This window comes from Podarcis melisellensis, assembly GCF_964234715.1.
Source record: "Podarcis melisellensis genome assembly, chromosome: 15".
Classification (NCBI taxonomy): Eukaryota; Metazoa; Chordata; class Lepidosauria; order Squamata; family Lacertidae; genus Podarcis; species Podarcis melisellensis.
The window spans coordinates 42,370,599-42,388,596 of record NC_138532.1 but is presented as its reverse complement, the minus strand read 5'-3'; the positions used below and the strand labels follow the sequence as shown (position 1 = coordinate 42,388,596).

The 17,998-nt window shown below is 52.4% G+C and overlaps 1 protein-coding gene across 3 annotated transcripts in view; it reads left to right on the top strand.

Moving 5' to 3' along the window:
- The window catches only part of SPECC1 (sperm antigen with calponin homology and coiled-coil domains 1), a 102,733-nt gene that overhangs the window by 71,934 nt on the left and 12,801 nt on the right, over nucleotides 1-17,998 (top strand). For all 3 annotated transcript variants that reach the window (XM_081890257.1, XM_081890256.1, XM_081890258.1), the window contains 5 exons: nucleotides 1,528-1,673; nucleotides 3,125-3,225; nucleotides 7,606-7,687; nucleotides 11,604-11,757; nucleotides 12,633-12,735. In XM_081890257.1, the coding sequence (XP_081746383.1) occupies nucleotides 1,528-1,673; nucleotides 3,125-3,225; nucleotides 7,606-7,687; nucleotides 11,604-11,757; nucleotides 12,633-12,735 (586 nt within the window). The remainder of the gene's footprint in view (nucleotides 1-1,527; nucleotides 1,674-3,124; nucleotides 3,226-7,605; nucleotides 7,688-11,603; nucleotides 11,758-12,632; nucleotides 12,736-17,998) is intronic.

Sequence of the window (17,998 nt, the reverse complement as noted above, 5' to 3'; positions counted from 1 at the left end):
TGGGCGGCTTCCAACAGAATATTAAAATACAATAACCTATTAAACATTAAAAGCTTCCCTAAACAGGGCTGCCTTCAGATGTCTTCTAAAAGTCTGGTAGTTGTTGTTCTCTTTGACATCTAGTGGGAGGGCGTTCCACAGGGCGGGCACCCCCACCGAGAAGGCCCTCTGCCTGGTTCCCTGTAACTTGGCTTCTCACAGCCAGGGAACCGCCAGAAGGCTGGCTGGAACCCCCCATCCTCATTCCCCTGCTCCGCTGCCCTCCTGCAGAATCCGACCTCTGCTTGGCCTTTTGTGCCCTGTTAAAGAAACCAGCCCAGCTGCTGCCCCTTGTACGCAGGAGCCGGAAGCACACCACTCCAATCTGCTAAAAAGCGAAACTGAAAAAATCCTAGCGGATGTCCCTTGTTCCTAAACTCTGTTCTTTCCGCACCCTGTATTGGATCAGGCCAGGACTGGGGCAGTCAGTCCCCAGGGGACTTTTTGCCCCTCTCGCTGCTCTCCCCGTCGCTTTGGCACAAAATCCGGGCATTTGGCAAGGGGCAGGTCAGGTGCTGTTCACCCGCAGACAGTGCCTCCATTGAGCTGTGAGCAAGGCCCCCCCACCTCGGCCTGCCATTCATTGCCCCCACTTCCTAGGGGCTCTTGTGCTGCAGAGACAAGGCTGGGATGCCAAAGGGGGGGGAGAGAACCCCCTCCATGTACACCTCCCCACCCCACCCCAAAGTATTCAGTGCCTATTAATAGCCCAGCCAAAGCCACGCAGCTGTTTGGGAATGGACTGGGTGCCAGGGGGAGGGAGAGAGAGAGAAGGGATCTCACGAGGCTCGGAGGAGAAAAGAGAAGCCCATTCAGCGCAGAATCTGATGGTCTTTCATCCGTCTCGTGTGCCTGTTGTCATCATATCCCCTTTCCTGCATCCACATAAATTGCATCGCAGGTGGCGAGTCACATTTAAAAACGTTATTAATGGGAAAGCAACCACTGCAGCCACGAGTCTCAAAAATTGACCACTCCAAAAGACCTTAAGTTTGTTGGTTTTCAAGGGGTACCATAATAATTATATAATTATAGCCTGGGGAACCTTTGGCGCCCTGATGTTGCTGCGCTGTGACTCCCAGCAGCTCAGCAAGCATGGCCAATGTCAGTGATGGGAGTTCTAGTTCAGCAAGATCTGGAGGGCTAACGGTTCCCCACACCTCGTGGTTTTTTTGTTGTTGTTCTGTTTTGAACTGCATCACAAAATCCAGAGATGTGCGGCTTTCTAAGGAGAAGCGGCACATTTGTTTCCCACGTCGTTTCAGGATTGCGAAGGGGGGTTGGGCTAGATGACCTTTGGGGGTCCCTCCCACCTGTACAACTCAATGATTCCAGGAGGCGGGAAGGAGGTTAAAATGCAAACCAAACGCAGGCAAAATCCCAGGGCCTGTGCTCTTTCACGCCCACCCCACTAGGGTTTCCGCTCAGGGATTCCAGCAGATCGAAAGGATTCCTCCCTCTCACCCCCCTCTCATCTCTTCCTTCCAGGCCAACCATCGAGGTGATGGACGCAGTTGAGGCGGATCCTGCCAGCCGCTGGCAGGGGGTCTCCGTCAGCCGTGCGTCGCCGACGCCCCCCGAGTCCCTGGCTACCGTCAAATCGTTGATCAAGTCGTTCGACTTGGGGTGCCCAGGTAAAAAACCCCAAAACGCCACGGAGCTGAGGGTCTCTTATTTCTCTGACAAATTGCGCCTCACCCAGCTCTCATTCGTATTCCCTGTATGGATTTGTTTGGATTTGTTTGCAAATGCCTTTATACATACACCAGGGCTCTGTGCATGCAGCAAAACAGCATTTTAAAACAGTGCAAAATGGTGATTCAAATGCAGGGCTAATCGGGAGGGGAGACTCCTGCAGTTGCGCTAAAATCCTGCTCGTGGGCTTCCCATAATGGGCATCTGGTTGGCCACTGGGAAAACAGGGTGCTGGGCTAGAGGGGCCCCCTTTGGCCTGATCCAGCAGCCTGGCTGTTTCGATGCCATAGATGGAACCCAGGACCTCCATGCCAACAGATACTTTGCTGCTGAGCTCCTTCCTATATATGCCGAGTCAAACCTTACGTTTTAGACTGAAAACAAGGTGTGCTGCTGGATCAGACCAGCTTCCCTGCTTCCAACAGGGGACAGCCAGTTGCTTCTGGGAATCCTGCAGTCAGGCATTACAGGGCTTTTGGGGTGGATTTAAAAGGGGTTGGGCAAATCCATGCCTAAGGATAAGGCTGTCAATAGCTACTAGCCACTGAACGCCCCTGAATATGCCCCTGAATACCACTAATTGGGAATCACGAGCAGGCAGAGCGCTGTTTGAACTCAGGTCCTGCTTACAGGCTGCCCATTGGGGCATCTAGTAGGCCTGTGTGAGGACAGGATGCTGACCCAGATAGGCCTTGTTCAGCCTGAACCAGCAGCCAGACTCTTCCTGCAGCCATTTATAACACACTTCCTTCCATTTGACCTCACTTACCATCAGTGATGGCAGCATGTAGCCCTAGGCCTAGCTGGCACCTAGTTGGCCACATTGAGGGCAGGATACTGGCCTAGATTGGCCCTCTTGGGCCTGGTTTATATCTGGCGTCCATTTATATCTTGCTGCCCTCACTCTCCATTTGACTTCACTTGCCATTAGTGACGGCAGTGTGCAGCCAAATCCAGTTAGCCACTGTGAGAGCTGGATGCTGGCCCAGAAGGGGCCTCCTTTGGCCTGATCCAGCAGCCAGGCTCTTCCCGCAGCCATTTATGTCACACTGCCCTCACTCTCCATTAGACCTCACTCGCCATCAGCGATGGCAGCATGTAGCCCTAGCTTTGGTTGGCCACAGTGAGGGCAGGATGCCAGCCTAGATGGGCCCCATTAGGCCTGGTCCAGCAAGGCCGCCTCTTCTTAGGCCCATTTACATCACCGCACTGCCCTCACTCTCCATTGGACCTCACTTGCCATCAGCGATGGCAGCAACCAACACCAGCACCTCGTCAGCCACAGTGAGAACTGTGTGCTGGACCTGGCGGGTCCCCTTTTGGCTGATCCAGCAGCCAGTTCCTCTGCCCTTCCACAAAGACCAACCGGCTGCTTTCTCTTCCCTCGCAGGTGGTCCGGGGCAAAGCGTTCCTGTCCACAAGGTCTCCCGGAGCCCCCTCAGCGGCATTCCCACCAGGACAGCTCCGGCAGCTGCCGTCTCGCCCATCCAGGTACGGAAGAAGCAGCCCCCCTCCCTTCCTTTGTGGTCTTTGGGTGCTGGACGGACTTCAGGGAGCCTTTTATGGCAGGGGAAGAGAGAGATTGGGGGGGGGGGGAGGTTCAGCACGTCGCCACCAGGAAGGGGAAATGGATCTGTTTGTTTCTTTTCTGCAAAGGCACCAAATACCGGCAGATCAAAGTGAAGCCCTTGGTGGGCCCCAGCGAAAAGCCCCCCCCCTTCTGACCGCCTCTCGGAATCCAGCAGTGGAGGTCACTTTTGGGGCCGTCTTCAAAATAATAACAACGATCCGGTTTTGATCTCCCCCCGCCCTACTCCCCAGAGCCCTAATAAACAATAAATGCTCAGGGCGTGGGCGGTGATGGTGAGGGCAGGGGCCAAAACCTTGGGGCGCGTGCAGAGAGATATGCAGAAGTTGGGAAGAGAGAGCCAGGCCAAGCCAAAGTCCCCTCCGTTCAAAGGGACCCTCAGAGTCATCTAGTCCAACCCCCTGAATTGCAGTGGGGAGGTGGATTCAGTTTTCAACTCTAAATCTATTTCTAATCTGACCGTTTTCAAAAATCCTCCCACCCACAAGGTTTTAAAAAAAGTTTTAAGCGTTTGCCTTCCTTCGCCGCTCCTTCGGGTTTGTTTCTTCAATCAAGTTTTGTGCAGACTCAGGCAGATAAATGCCAGGATGAACATCGCATGTGTTGGGGCAGGGAGCCCCTATGTTGTGTCTCTTCCCCTAAAAAAATAAAGCGAGATCCCCGTCCTCCTCGCTCTGAGTTAAAGTTTAGCAGAGTTTCTTTAAGTTTAGCTGAGATGGAAGGGAAAGATTAATCAGACCCCAGGAAGCTTCTTTATACCATTGATCCATCCAGCTCAGTATTGCCTGCACTGACTGGCAGCAGCTCTCCAGGGTTTCAGACAGGGCGTCTCTTTCCCAGCCCTTGCCCAGAGTTGCCAGGGATCGAACCTGCAGCTCTGTTTTCATCTAACTCAAATGCTCCACTGCTGGGCTGCGGCCCTTTGCCCTACCTTTCCTGACACGCGATTAAGATCGGTGACCTCCTGCAGACACTCTGTCTTCTCCCTGCCCTCCGTGTTTCTGTTCTTTATTTACTAACTGCTCATCCTCAGGTGATCATGCAGAGGCACACCCTCCCCTCTCCCTCTTCAGGGAATCTTCCGCCCATCCCTGAGCACCTGGGGTGATATAACAACTAGCTTAGGGTGGTGTTTTCCAGAGTCACCCAGCAGGGATGCATCTGGAGGAACTGGTAATTTATGAAACAATGGAAGCAGGAGGGGAGACTCCCTTCCACCCCACCCAAGACAGGTGCTCCATTCGAGCGGGTTCCACCGCCCAGTTTTGGGGCTGCTTTTTTTTGCAGAGGCAGCCTCAGGAAGCTGCAAGGGACCAGCTCCTCTCCCTTTTTGTCCACCAGGACGCTGGCTGATGCCCAGAGTGAGGATAACCCCGAAAGGAGCTCTTCTACAGTTTGGAGGGGATTCGGACCACACAAGCCACTGTGGTGCAGTGCTCAGAGTGCCAGACGCAGGAGACGAGGGTTCAAATCCCCACTCGGCTGCGGAGCTTTCACTGGTGGTGATCTTGGAACACTGCCTGCCTCTCAGCCTCACCTGCCTCGCAGGGTTGTTGTGGGGGTTAATACAGTGGTGCCCCGCAAGACGAATGCCTCGCAAGACGGAAAACCCGCTAGACGAAAGGGTTTTCCGTTTTGGAGGTGCTTCGCAAAACGAATTTCCTATGGGCTTGCTTCGCAAGACGAAAATGTCTTGCGAGTTCCTGCGGGGTTTTTTTTCTCCCCCCCCCCCTTTTCCCCAAGCCGCTAAGCCGCTTAACAGCTGATCCGCTAAGCTGCTTATCAGCTGATCCGCTAAGCCGCTAATAGCGCTAATCCGCTAATGGGCTTGCTTCGCAAGACGAAAAAACCGCAAGATGAAGACTCTCGCGGAACGGATTCTTTTCATCTTGCGAGGCACCACTGTAGAGGAGTTGTTGTTGTTGTTGAGTCGTTTAGTCGTGTCCGACTCTTTGTGACCCCCTGGACCAGAGCACACCAGGCCCTCCTGTCTTCCACTGCCTCCCGCAGTTTGGTCAAACTCATGCTGGTAGCTTCGAGAACACTGTCCCACCATCTCGTCCTCTGTCGTCCCCTTCTCCTTGGGCCCTCCATCTTTCCCAACATCAGGGTCTTTTCCAGGGAGTAATAGAGGAGAGGGAGACCCATGTTTCCACCTTGAGTTCCCTGGAGGAAAAGGTGGGACATCAAGGTGGGATCTACGGGTATAGGGTGCTTTACAAATTTAATAACTAATAAAATAATAAATCACAGAGTCATAGAGTTCGAAGGGACCCTGAGGATCATCCAGTCAAACCCCCGGCAATGCGGGAAATATGCAACCGTCTCATATGCAGATTGAACCTGCAACCTTGGTGTTACCAGCACCACACTCTAACCAACTGAGCTATCCAGGCACAGTTAATAATAATAACAATTGGGGTCTATCAAGGCGCACACTGGACTGGCTATCATCCAGTTTTCAAACAAGACAGGAAACTCGAATCCTGAGGGAATCCAAATTCTCTGCCTAGGGGGAAAAAAAGAAAAATGACTCGTGTGATGTGCAGGAGTTGTTTTCAAAAGGCCTTGTGAAGTTTTTGGTTCTGGTTTTTTTTTTTTTTTTTACATTTTTGTGCAGCCAGACAAGATCAGTGGGCGGGCAGCTGGTTTAGACCAGTCTATCTAGTCCAGCATCCTGCTCTCACCTTGGCCAACCGGGTGCCCTTCATGGGAAACCAGCAAGCAGGACCTGAGTTCAAGAGCCCTCTCTCCCCTCCTGCAGTTTCCAGCAATTGGTATTCAGAAGCATGGCTGCCTCGAACCGCGGAGGCAGAGTGTAGCCATCATGACTGATGGCCCTTCTCCTCCATCAATCTGTGTGAAGAAGTCTTTGAGAAGACAGCTGAAGGCAGCCCTGTTTAGGGAAGCTTTTAATGTTTGGTTCATTACAGTATTTTAATATTTTGTTGGAAGCTGCCCAGAGTGGTGGGAAACAAACAAACAACAACAATTATTATTATTATTATTATTATTATTATTATTATTATTATTATTATTATTGTTGTCAGAGACTGCCTCCAGGTCCCAGCTCACAGAAGACCAACGCTAGCCAGCGGAACTGTACAAAGTCTTTATTGAAGTTTAGTTCCCATTTTCAAACCCTAGCGTGCATCTCTACGTCTAGACCCTAGACCAGCGAAGCCTCATCTGAGTCTCCGCCCCCTGTACACCAGTTCAACACTCTAGCCTTACTCCACCTTCTGCGTTTCTCCTTCCGCCTCTGGGTCCTACTACCCCCCTGGGTGCCTTCCTTCCTGGACGCTTCGGATGCGGACCCCTCGGACTCCTCCCCCTCTCTTCGGCGGGCTTTGGGACCCGGCTCCCTCTCCGGGCTGCTTATGGCGCCACCCTCTTGTACATTTGAACTTGGCGCGCGCGCGCTGCCCCTGACCTTCCTTTTGACCGTTTCCTCGCTCTCTGATGCAGGCGTGGCTAACCCTGACTCCTGTCCTTCCGCTGACGGAGAGCTGCCTGCTCCCGATGCCTGGGGCTCCTCCCCCCTACTGCTCTCCGGTGGGGAAGCTGGTCCCGATTTCCAGCTGCTGCTCTCTGAGCCCTCTCTGGCCCCTCCCTCCTGGGGTGTTCCCCTTGGCAACCCCCTTGCTCTGATCACGGGAGCCCCTTTCTGTGAATCCTCTGATTCGCTGGAGAGACTTAGAGACCTCGGACGGCTATCATCGCTGACTTCTCCCTCGGATTCCTCTCCCTCGGTCTCTAATTCCTCCCTTCCCTGTCCCTCTGCTCCTGAACCCCTGACAATTATTATTATTATTATTATTATTATCATCATCTGTCCTGAACCTCCCAACATCTAGCTTCAATGGGTGTCCAGTGATGTTCTAGTGTTAGGACAGAGAGAAAAGCTTTCCTCTCTCCACTTTCTCTGTGCTGGGCATAATTTTGCCAACTTCTCTCACGTCCCCTCTTACATCCCCCAAATGCTGCAACCTTTCCCCAGAGGGGAGGCTCTCCATCTCCACCAATCACCCCTCTGTGCCTGGCCTGTGTTTCCATGAAACAAGCCCCCCCCCCCCACATCCCTGGGGGCATATTCTCCCCCACCTCCCGATTCAGAGCAGAATCTGCCTGGGGGAAAATTGGCTGAATGTGTCTTGTCAGCAACCAGATGGGAGCTTCCTTCTCCTGGAGGTACATACCTTCTGTCTTTGCAGATGTGTGGTTTAACCAGCTATGTAACCGGCTAAATTCTGTGGTCGTTTCTCTCTGTGTTTTGGTTGCAGAGACACTCCACCTTCAGCAACCCAAAGCCCTCTGGGAAAGCATTTTCCAAGCACGCTGATCTTCCAGAGCTTCCCTTGGCAGGTGAGTTGTAAGAATAGCAAGCAAGGCCTTCTGGATGCAACACTCCCGCCTTCTAAAATCAGGGGCTGCCACAGGCCAGTTCCCCACCAACCTACCTTCAACCAGCCCCAATTGCCCTGCCTTTCTACTCGCAACCAGCTCAGGGGGTGGCTTCCTTCTCTATCTCAGCATTTCTCTTTGCAGAACCCATCACGGTTTAGGACCCTCGTACCTATGGGACCACCTCTCCCGGTCTGCCCCACGGAGGACCTTAAGGTCCATAAATAGCAAAACCCTAGAGGTCCTGGGCCCTAAGGAAGTCAGATTAGCCTCAGCCAGAGCCAGGGCCTTCTCAACACTGGCTCCGGCTCTGCCTCATGAGACCAGTGCCCTGCAGGATCTGATTTCTTTCCACAGGGCCTGTAAGACAGAGTTGTTCCGCCTGGCCTTTGGCTTGGAGCCAATTTGATGCCCTCCCCCTCTTTCTTCTTCCCTTTTCCTTCTGTGATGAACTCGTACTTGGAGACTTCCCTGGCTTTTTTCTGGCCCACGTAGGACCAGTCTGGATAGTTAGCCTTGGTGAAGACTTGACGTTTTCATCGTTGAGTTTCTGCTAAAATGAGGCTGCATTTTAATGTTGTATTTTAATCTTGTTTTTTAAGTTGTATTTCAATGAATTGTTTTCTATTTGGTATTAGCCGCCCTGAGCCTGGTCTTGGCTGGGGAGGGCGGGGTATAAATAAATTTTATTATTAATATTTAGGAGGATGCTGGGTGCAAAATGAGAGCCAATTGCCTCCACCTGCCATTGGTTCTAGCGCCACCTACTGTTCAGCTCCCTGCTTTCCACCCTGCCAGCCCCAGCGAGCACCAGCCAGAGCAGAGGGGCCGACTTTCTTAGTTGTGACTGCGTGTGTGTCCCCCACCACCACCTCTTGCCACTAAGATGGGTGGCTGGTTTTGAGCCTGACATGATCAGGGCGCTTAGACTCCCTCCCCGTGCAGTTCCTTCCTCTTTATTGGCGCTTTCCCTCCCTCGGTGCCCATCGGGCAATGCTGTGGCTCGGAAGGATGAGTCACAGCCAGCCAACCTCCCAGGCCGTGTGTGTGGGGGGGTCCGCTTCCCCACCCCCAGTGCCTCCCGGCTCCTTTTGAGAGAACAGCAATCGCCCGTGGGGTTCTTCAGCGATCTGACAGCAGCCCAAGCTCCCCTTGTCCAAAGACATTTGAATCCCATGCGTTGTGTGGGTGTCATCTGCTGAAAAGAGCATCAGCCTCAAAAGGCACTGACGGCGCAAAGGCCGGCCGGCCGCGCACTCTTTGGTAACGCTGGGATTTAGGGGGACAGCCAACGAGGCCGAATGTTGGAAGACTCAGGGCAGATAAAAGAAAAGGCATTTTATTCATTTATTCAGAGTCGTAGGTCAACAAATGACATAAAACCGAATAGAGTCACAGGCCAAAATGCATACATATGTATGGGCGGAACAAGCTTGCAAGTAATTCGCAATTAAGAGTCGCGTATCTCTTTTTGCAGTGTGGAAAGAGAACCTTGAAACCCTGTAGCTGAAGCGTTTCTTATCAAGTCCCACCGAGCGCCATTGGGACGTTCTGCTGATTTTATGAGTAATCTTTTCTGAGTGCAAATGAGTTGCGCTCTCGGTTACCTACGTCAGGGCTGATGAGATGTGGAGGCCAAGAAGTGCTATAGAGGACCACAGGATCCCCACCTTCCTGCCTTGTGAATCTCTTCTTCTTTTCTAACTAGGACACTGCAGCCGTCAGTATGAGGGGTCGATCCACTCCTACAGGCAGCAGCAAGATTCTCCATTTTTGAGTGAACATGCGGGGGATTACAGGCAATCCTTTCCCCCCCCACAGGGGTTATGTTTCGGACCCGATGCACAGTGGCAGGATCCTTGTAAAGTGTTCTGCCCCGCCCTGCCCCCATTCTGCCCTTTTAGTGACATTTTAGGGTCACTTTGGGGTCCGGAGCTGTGTGTGTATGCGCAATCACATGCAGATTATTCGTTGCCTGTCTTCAACTTCAGGGCAGGACTGGCAGACTTCTGGTTTGCAGGAACTCCTATTTTACTTAGACACTCCCCCAGTGGCTACAGTATGTTCTACCCTCACTCTTGAAGGCATTAATGCCTCTAAACACCCATTGTTGGGAGTCACCAGAGTGCGGAGAGTGCTGTTGCGCTCAGGCCCTGCTTCTGGGGGCTGTTCCTTGCAGGTGTCCGGTTTCTCCCACTCGAGGCAGCTATGCCCACCAACCTGGGGGGCTTTAAGAGAGGTTTAGAATCATAGAATCGCAAATTCACAGAGGAGGGTGAAGCTGTGGCTGGCTGCTAGCTGTGATGGCGATGTGCTACCTCCCCTCTCGGAGGCAGTATACTGGGGAATTGCAAGTGGGGAGGGAGTTGCTGCTGCACTCAGGCTCAGCTTCCTGGGATTCGCGCTATGGCAACTGGTTGGCCATCATGGACTAGACGGGCCTCCTTTGCCCGCTGTTCTTGTGACGTCGTTCTTACACTCGTGGTTCTTACACTGACTTACACAACTGGCCCACCTATGTCAGTATTGTCCACTTCCCCTCTGCCCCTTGTCCAACGGCACTGGCAGCAACCAATCCCTCCAGCGGGTCTCCACACGCCCAGTTTTCCTTGGGACGGCATTGGTTGCTTTTTTAGAGAAGCAACTTTTTAAAATGAGGAACCAAAGAACCTGCTCTACGTGCAGGGGAGACTTTTTTCCCTCAGAGCTGCCGCGAGGGTCATTAAAAAGGGTGCCGTTTCCTGGATCTTCCTGCAGTTGCAGAACAGCCATTACCTTAATTGAGCAGATAGTCAGACACAGCAGAAGAGGAGCAGAGGGAGACCGCAGGCGTCTCCTTGCTGCAGCCGTGGAGTAAATGGCCGGGGAGGATCTGAGCCAGGGATCTCTCGGTGGGGTGGGCAGAGGTGGGGGGACTCCTGTTTACTGGAACAGCCATAAGACAGCAGGATGTGTGACGTCCTTTTGTTAAGTCCGCTAATGCTCCTCAGTCGTTGCTTCCTGTATTGCAAACTCAAGCCCCCCCGGGCCTGAACGTTGCGTGGTCTCCACTTCCCTCCTGCAGCCCTTGCTGCAAGGCCAGCCACCGCCAACCTGCCGCCCACAGCCAGCACGGCAAAAAGTGTGCGAGAGAGAGACAGAGAGCTTACGGCTAAGCTTTGCAGCAGCAGAAGAAAACATTTCTCTGCGTTTACTTCTTTGCTGTAGAAAAGGGGTTGTCTCTGAGCAGGAAAAGGCAAGCTTGGCTTCACACATGGAGAGTATGTGCTCTGTGCGCCAAAGCCCTGAGTGGTGGGGGCTTATTGGAGGGAGACCCTCCGCTTTGTGTGTGTGGAGGGCAGAGGTATGTTCTTGAAATCAGCTCATACAACAGGGGTAGGCAACCGAAGGCCCCGGGGGCCGGATGTGGCCCAATCGCCACCTCAGTCCAGCCCACGGACGGTCCAGGAATCAGCGTGTTTTTACACGAGCAGAATGTGTGCTTTTATTTAAGATGCACCTCTGGGTTATTTGTGGGACCTGCCTGGTGTTTTTACATCAGTAGAACGTGTGCTTTGATTTAAAATGCATCTCTGGGGCATAGGAATTTGTTCATATTTCCCCCCCAAAATATAGTCCGGCCCCCCACAAGGTCTGAGGGATGGTGGACCGGCCCCCTGCTGAAAAAGGTTGCTGACCCTTGGCATAGAATCACAGAATTGTAGTGGGAGGTGACCCCCAAGTCCCTGCAGGGCAGGAATCACAAAGAACCCCCAGCAGGGGGCCCTCTGCTTAAACAAGGAAGGAGAGCCCTAGCGCCAGGCATACACCAGCAGACCCCACCCCACCCCAAAGCCTGTAAATGACGGTTCCTTGTCTCTCTCCTCTCCCCACCAAGACTTGCTGAAAGGGAGAAGTGAGGACCTGAAGCCAGACCACTTTCTCCGCAAAAGCCCCTCGCTGGAGTCCCTGAGCAAACCGCCCTCCATGTCCTTCTCCGGCAGGATGCTCACCTCCACCCACAGCGGCCTGAAACCCCCCAGCAAGCTCAGGTAAGCGAAACGGAAGCTGAGCTGAAAGAGAGGAAGGAAGAGGGGGAATGGAGGCTGCCTTTGCCTGAGCCAGGCCATTAGGCCCTATATTGCCTACACTGGCTGGCAGAGGCTCCCAGGGTTTCAGGCTGGGTTCCCCCCCCCCTCCAAACCTTGCCTAGAGAGGCTGCCAGGGACTGAACCGGGGACATCTGGCATGTAGTGCCGGTGCTCTGCCACTGAGCCAGTGCCTCTCCTGGGTGCCTATCAGTGCTGTCGGTGCTGAGCGACAGAGCTCCTGCCATGCATGCGGAATCGTAGAATTTTAGAGTTGGAAGGGGCCACGAGGGTCATCTAGCCCAACTCCTTGCAATGGAGGAATCTTTCACACCACATGGGGCTTGAACCCCTGAAATTAAGTGCCCCATGCTCTACAACTCAGACATCACCGGTTGAACACCTAGTGGCACCTATTTGTTTATCTTTAAGACATAAAGCTATTAAAACGCCACCAAATCATAAAATGCAGAGCAGATGGCCCACACGGCCGATTTTAGCAGCGTAGGACTGAGCATGCTCAGTGGTGGGCATGGCCATTTTGGGGACGGGGGGGAGGGCATGATGGACTCTCCCAAGGAGGGCACGGCTGGCTAAAATAGGAACCTGCCACATTTCCCCTCTCTGTGCGTTTTCCTTATAGCAAAGGCATAAATGGGCCACCAGTTCCCCAACATTGGCGCCATTTCTGTGGGGCTGTGTGTATGGTGTGTGTTTTGCAGTGTGGGGGGGGCACATGGGGATGGCAGCCATCCCTGGCCCCTTTTCAGAGCGGAGCAGTCCAAGCGGAGCAACAGGGGAGGTTCGTTAACCAAACTTTTTCCTCTTCCTTGTTCCAGCGTGGAGAGGAAGGACCCTTTGGCCGCTTTGGCGAGGGAGTACGGCGGCTCCAAGAGGAACGCCCTGCTGAAATGGTGTCAGAAGAAAACAGAGGGGTACCCAGTAAGTACATGGGCAGCTTGCTTGCGTGGGTGGCTGAGTTGTTTGCTTGTCACAAAGGGGTCATTTTGCCCCAAAGCACCACTGTGGCAGCAGCCAAGCCCTTTCCTTCTGGGTGCTCACAATAGTACATAAAAGCAGGAGCCAGCATTTGAGCGGGGGGCATGGAGTATATTTCTATTTGCTCCTCAGGCAATATGTGCACCCTCTTCTCCAGCAAACGCCGACTCCCTTGGCAACATGGGGTGCTAAAACAAGTTTCCCATCCTTATGATTCTGAATTAAGAGCTGGTTTATGTAGGAAGCTGCCGTAGTCAGACCCTTGATCCAACCAGCTTGGTATTGTCGGCACTGGCTGGCAGCGGCTCTCCAGGGCTTCCCGACTGGAGTTCTCTCCCAGACCTGCCCGGAAGTGTCAGGATTGAACCCGAGACTGTCTGCATGCAAAGCAGGTGCTCTGCCACTGAGCTATGGGGAAAAACCCACTCTCAAAGGCAGAGCTTTTAAGCACAGACCTTGCACTTGGAAAGAGCAAGGCAAAAGATAAATGTGGATTACACCCTGGCAGCAAGTGAGACTCTGGGCCAACTAGCTCAGCAGTGCCCACACTGACTGGCAGCTCCAGGGCTTCCAGCAGGGAGTAATTCCTAGCCCTGCCTGCACATCTGCTGTTTGAACCTGGGACCTTCTGCATTCAAAGCAAGGGTTCCCGATCACTCCACTACAACAGTTTGGCTCCTTCCCCCAAGTTTACAGTGGGTCGCCAGCCTGCCTGTTTAAAGCAGCATTTTGAAATTAATGCATTTCAACACATTTTGCAGGCTGCGCAGTAGAGTGCCCTGTCTCGGAGTAGGCGAGGCAGGACACTGCTGGCCTCGTTCGTTGCTGGGCTTACTTGGAATTGAAGGTCTTAGAATCATAGCAGATCTGGAAGGGAATCCAGGGGTCATCTAGTCCAACCCCCCGCAGTGCAGGAATCTCAGCTGAAGAATCCCTGACAGATTCCTAGTGCCGGACCTGTTTCCTGCCCACACACCCTGACTTCTTTGCACAGAGATCAGGCACCTATTTAAGGAGGCACGTGTTCCCATAACTCTGCGGGGAACTTAGATGAGACCTTGCCTCAAAGGAAGCGCCTATCCAAGCGTCCGGTGGTTTCTGTTGCTTTTAGTGCGGGGGGAGCAAGTTTGTTGCGCAAGACCTCCCGATCAGCAGCAACTGCGCAACACAAACTTGCCAGCGTGTGATTGAATCCTGCCCCAAAATACCACAATCTGGAAAGCGCCCTTCGTCTCTCGCTTCAAAAAACAACCACCCACCTCTCCAGTCCAAAACACACACACACACGTCCCCTTGGTTCAAAGGACAGCAGAATTCCTTTGGTTTATTTTTAATTTTGGCTCTCGGAGGGATCCCTGCGGTTCCTGCGGCAGCTGCCCAACCCTCTCTAACAAGGCGGCGGCATCTGTAATTGTTGGCCGAAACTTCAGCGAGGCATTTATTTTATAGATCTTTCTCTTCTTCCTGCCTCTGTTATCTTCAGAGCATCAAACAAACGCCACACGTTTGCCTTCTTCCCCCGGCAGTACAAAGCTCTCTGTGACATGATGGTGGTTGTTGTTAGGGGGAGCACTGAGCCCACGAGGAGGGGCGTTGTGCTGGGCAGCTTATGCATTCCCCCAAAGCGAGCTGACGGACTTGTTCATTTTAAGAACATAAAACCACGACAAGAGCCTGCTGGATGAGGCCTGTGGCTGTCTAGCCAAGCACCCTGTTCTCACAGTGGCCTGATGCGTATTTAGCAGATGAATTGCGCTGCAGAAAGCGTGCTGGGGAGACCACACGGTCAGGAAACAATGAAGGAACACCAAAATATATTTTGCTTGGCTTTAATTACAAAAACAAAAACTCCTCTTACATAGCTGTCAACTTTCATAGCTGTCAACTTTTCCCTTTTCTTGCGAGGAATCCTATTTGCAATAAGGGAATTTCCCTTTAAAAAAGGGAAACATTGCCAGTTATGTGCTCTTTATATACTATACCCAATTGCTGACACAGCTTAATTAATGTGGGAGGGAGTTCCACAGTTTAACCATGGCGCTGCATGAAGGACGATATTCTACCTCCACTGTCAGGAGGCAAATAATGCCACTGAGCATCAGCTGCTGAGAACTGCATGTGGGGAGAAAGCACTGCTGTGGGGCTCAGGTCCAGCCACTGTGGGAACAGGAGGCAGGGCTAGACGTGCCCCCTTTGGCCTCATCCAGCATCCAGGCCCTTTTTGCATTCTTATGTCTGGATGGCTTTATCTGGAATGCATCTTGTAAGGGTTTTTGAGAGAATTCACCGACTAAGCAACTGGATAGCTCAGTTGGTTAGAGCCTGGTGCTGATGACGTCAAGGCTGCAGGTTCGATCCCCGTGTGGGACAGCGGCATTGCAGGGGTTGGACTAGATGATTCTTGGTGTCCCTTCCAACTCTTAGGATTCTGTGATGCATAAGCATGGCGTAGTATATTTCAGACTGCAATTCAGAGAAAAACGGAAACAGATCTGTCCGGCCCTGCTGTGACAACTCCCACCATATCCAGATGCATACGTAAAACGTTGAAAGTAGCCTACGACACGGCGTCAGTTACAGCAAGGGATTTTCCGCTTTTGATAGCAGAGCCTTTGGCTTCCACGTGAGCCCCGCTCCTGGTCTCTGGCGTGGAGCCCAGGGCAACCCCACTGGGCAGGCCTGAGGCCTTTTCCTGTTGCCACGAGCTGCTCTTCTCGTCTCCTTCACCCTGTTGACATTACGGCCAGTGACGTGACGTCTTGACGCCTCTCGAGCTCCGGATTCCCCTCTATCCCAGAGACCCAAATAATTCATTTCGTGGAAGCAGATCTGTGGGTGTTGGTGGAGCCATGTTTCTCTCCCCCCCCCCCCCCCGCCAGACCCCTAAGCTTAATCTCTCTTGCTGAGAAACTGACGCCTGCGAGCAACAGGGAGGGGGCAGCCCCCAGGCTCCGCGCTGCTGGTGGACTAATAACTCCTGTTCTTTGCTCTTGTCTCCTCGCTCTTAGTCTCATTAGCCTCCGTCCTCATTAATCACGTCATTAGCAGTCGGGTCATGATTTAAGTGCTCCGGCTGTTGTTGATCCGACGATTTGTCATGGGGCCAAAATCATCCAAATCCAGCTTCTTATCTTAGAAGACAACAGCCCTAACCTAGGGATCAAGCGGTACTTGTCTCTCTTTCCCCCCTCAGGGTTGCTGGACACACGCGAGAAAGAGAGAGAGAGAGGGCTCGGCCTTCAACAGAGCCAGTGTGGTGTAACTGGAGTGTTGGACTAGAACCTGGGAGATCAGGGTTCGAATCCCCACTCAGGCAGGAAGCTGACCTTGGGCCTGACCCTGCCTCTCTCGGGCCAGCCAACCTCACAGAATGGTTATGGGGATTAAATGAGGAATTTGTCTGACCCTCTTTCAAAGCCGTCCAAGTTGGTGGCCATCTCAGCCTCCTGAGCTAAGGAGTTTCATAGTTAAACTCGGCTGTGTGAAGCACTCCTTTCTTTTGTCTTGGCCCTCAAATCTCTCAACATAACAGCTCCAACCAGACACGTGGAGCAGGGAAGAACTGTAGAATTGCAGAATTGGAAGGGACCCCCCCCCAAAAAGGGTCATCCAGTCCAGCCCCCAGGAATCGTGGCTGAAGAATCCCTGACAAAAAGATGTAGCCTGAGGAGAAATGCATTTAATGACACCTTGAGGCTATGAACCAGCATTAAAAAAAAAATGGCTTGAGGGTTTCTTTAGGTAACAACCTACTTCATTAGATGCTTGGTCTGAGTGAGTGAAAGCCGAACCGGAGAAGAACATTTTCCTTTCTGTTTTGTAAACAGCAAAATAATGCAGAAATATCCTTTCCCTTGCCCACCTCCCCCTTTGGAGGTAGCAGCCCAGCTGTTGAGGGAATGGGGTTTTCTGGCATTGAGCGAGGCTGAGGGAATCATCTCCGAATGAGGGCTTCAGGCCCTCAGTGGCTGGTGGTGAGGCCTTGCCGTCAGTGCCTCAGTGTCCATAAGGGAAGGCGTGTGGTCCTTTGGGGAAGACTGAATACCGCTGACCTTTTGGCTGCCCCCGGACACTTCAGATAATCCCTGAAGTAAACAAGGGATGCGTCATTAATCGTTCGAGCAGAAGCCAGTTACCGTAACTTAAGGGGCTGGCCAAGATTGCAACAGGCTCCTCTCCAACCTGAAAGAAAGTGGATCGAGTTCTTTTCCCTAAGACTAGGAATAATAATACCGCCCCCTTGGAAGATTCAGCCCTGTCAGCCCAACAGCAAAATGTGGATTTGAACCCGCATCTCCTTGGCTTGCTTGTTCCAGTAACCTCTAACCACTACGCAACACTGTTTCTACAGCAATTTAAGGTTGGCGGGTGGGAGGGAGGGAGGAGGAACTGCATTCCAGCCCCAGGTAAGGGGGAAAGCCTTGAGTCTTCCCCACAAGGGGAAATCCTCTTGCGGTTTTATTCTTTAATCCAGGGGATTTTTGGAGGGCTGGGTGTCCGCAGAGAGCCGGTTTCGTAACAAGGCGCACACCTGATACAGCCAGGTGGAATTTTACCTCTCTTCAGTGGGAACTGCAAGCCGGATTCTGACACTTTGACACTCCCACAGTCCGTTCCGCACAATCTTTCCTGGGTCACTTGGGGGCCGGTTCTACAAAAACGAGACACTCCCAGTTTAGGATTCTTTGGTTTGAGGGGTGCAGTCAGGCAAACCTGCCCAGTTCCATTTCTCTCCTCTGCTCATTCTTCCAACCTTAACCATTCAGCGCTCTGCCTTTCCACATCGGTCTGTAGAAATGCATCAGTGCTTGAGTGCCAATTTTGCAGTCTGTAGCAGCCATGCTTCTGAATGCCGGTTGCAGAAGCCACAGGAGCAGAGAGGGCTCTTGTGCTCGGGTCTTGTGCTCGTGGGCATCCGGTCAGCCACTGTGGGAACAGGAGGCTGGACCAGATGTGCTCCCTTTCAGTGCTTCTTGTGTTCCTAATTCAGCAGGGCTTTTCTTACGTTCCTAAAAGGGGACTTTTTTGCAAAACAATTTTCCCCAACACAATTTTTGCACCCCCCATATACATTCTGTTTCATGCACGTTTTATCCTGGTATATGCATTTCTATGTATATACATTCTATTCTATTTATTTGTATGTGTGTGTGTGTGTGTGTGTGTGTGTGTGTATTCTATGCACATACCAGGATAAAACGTGCAT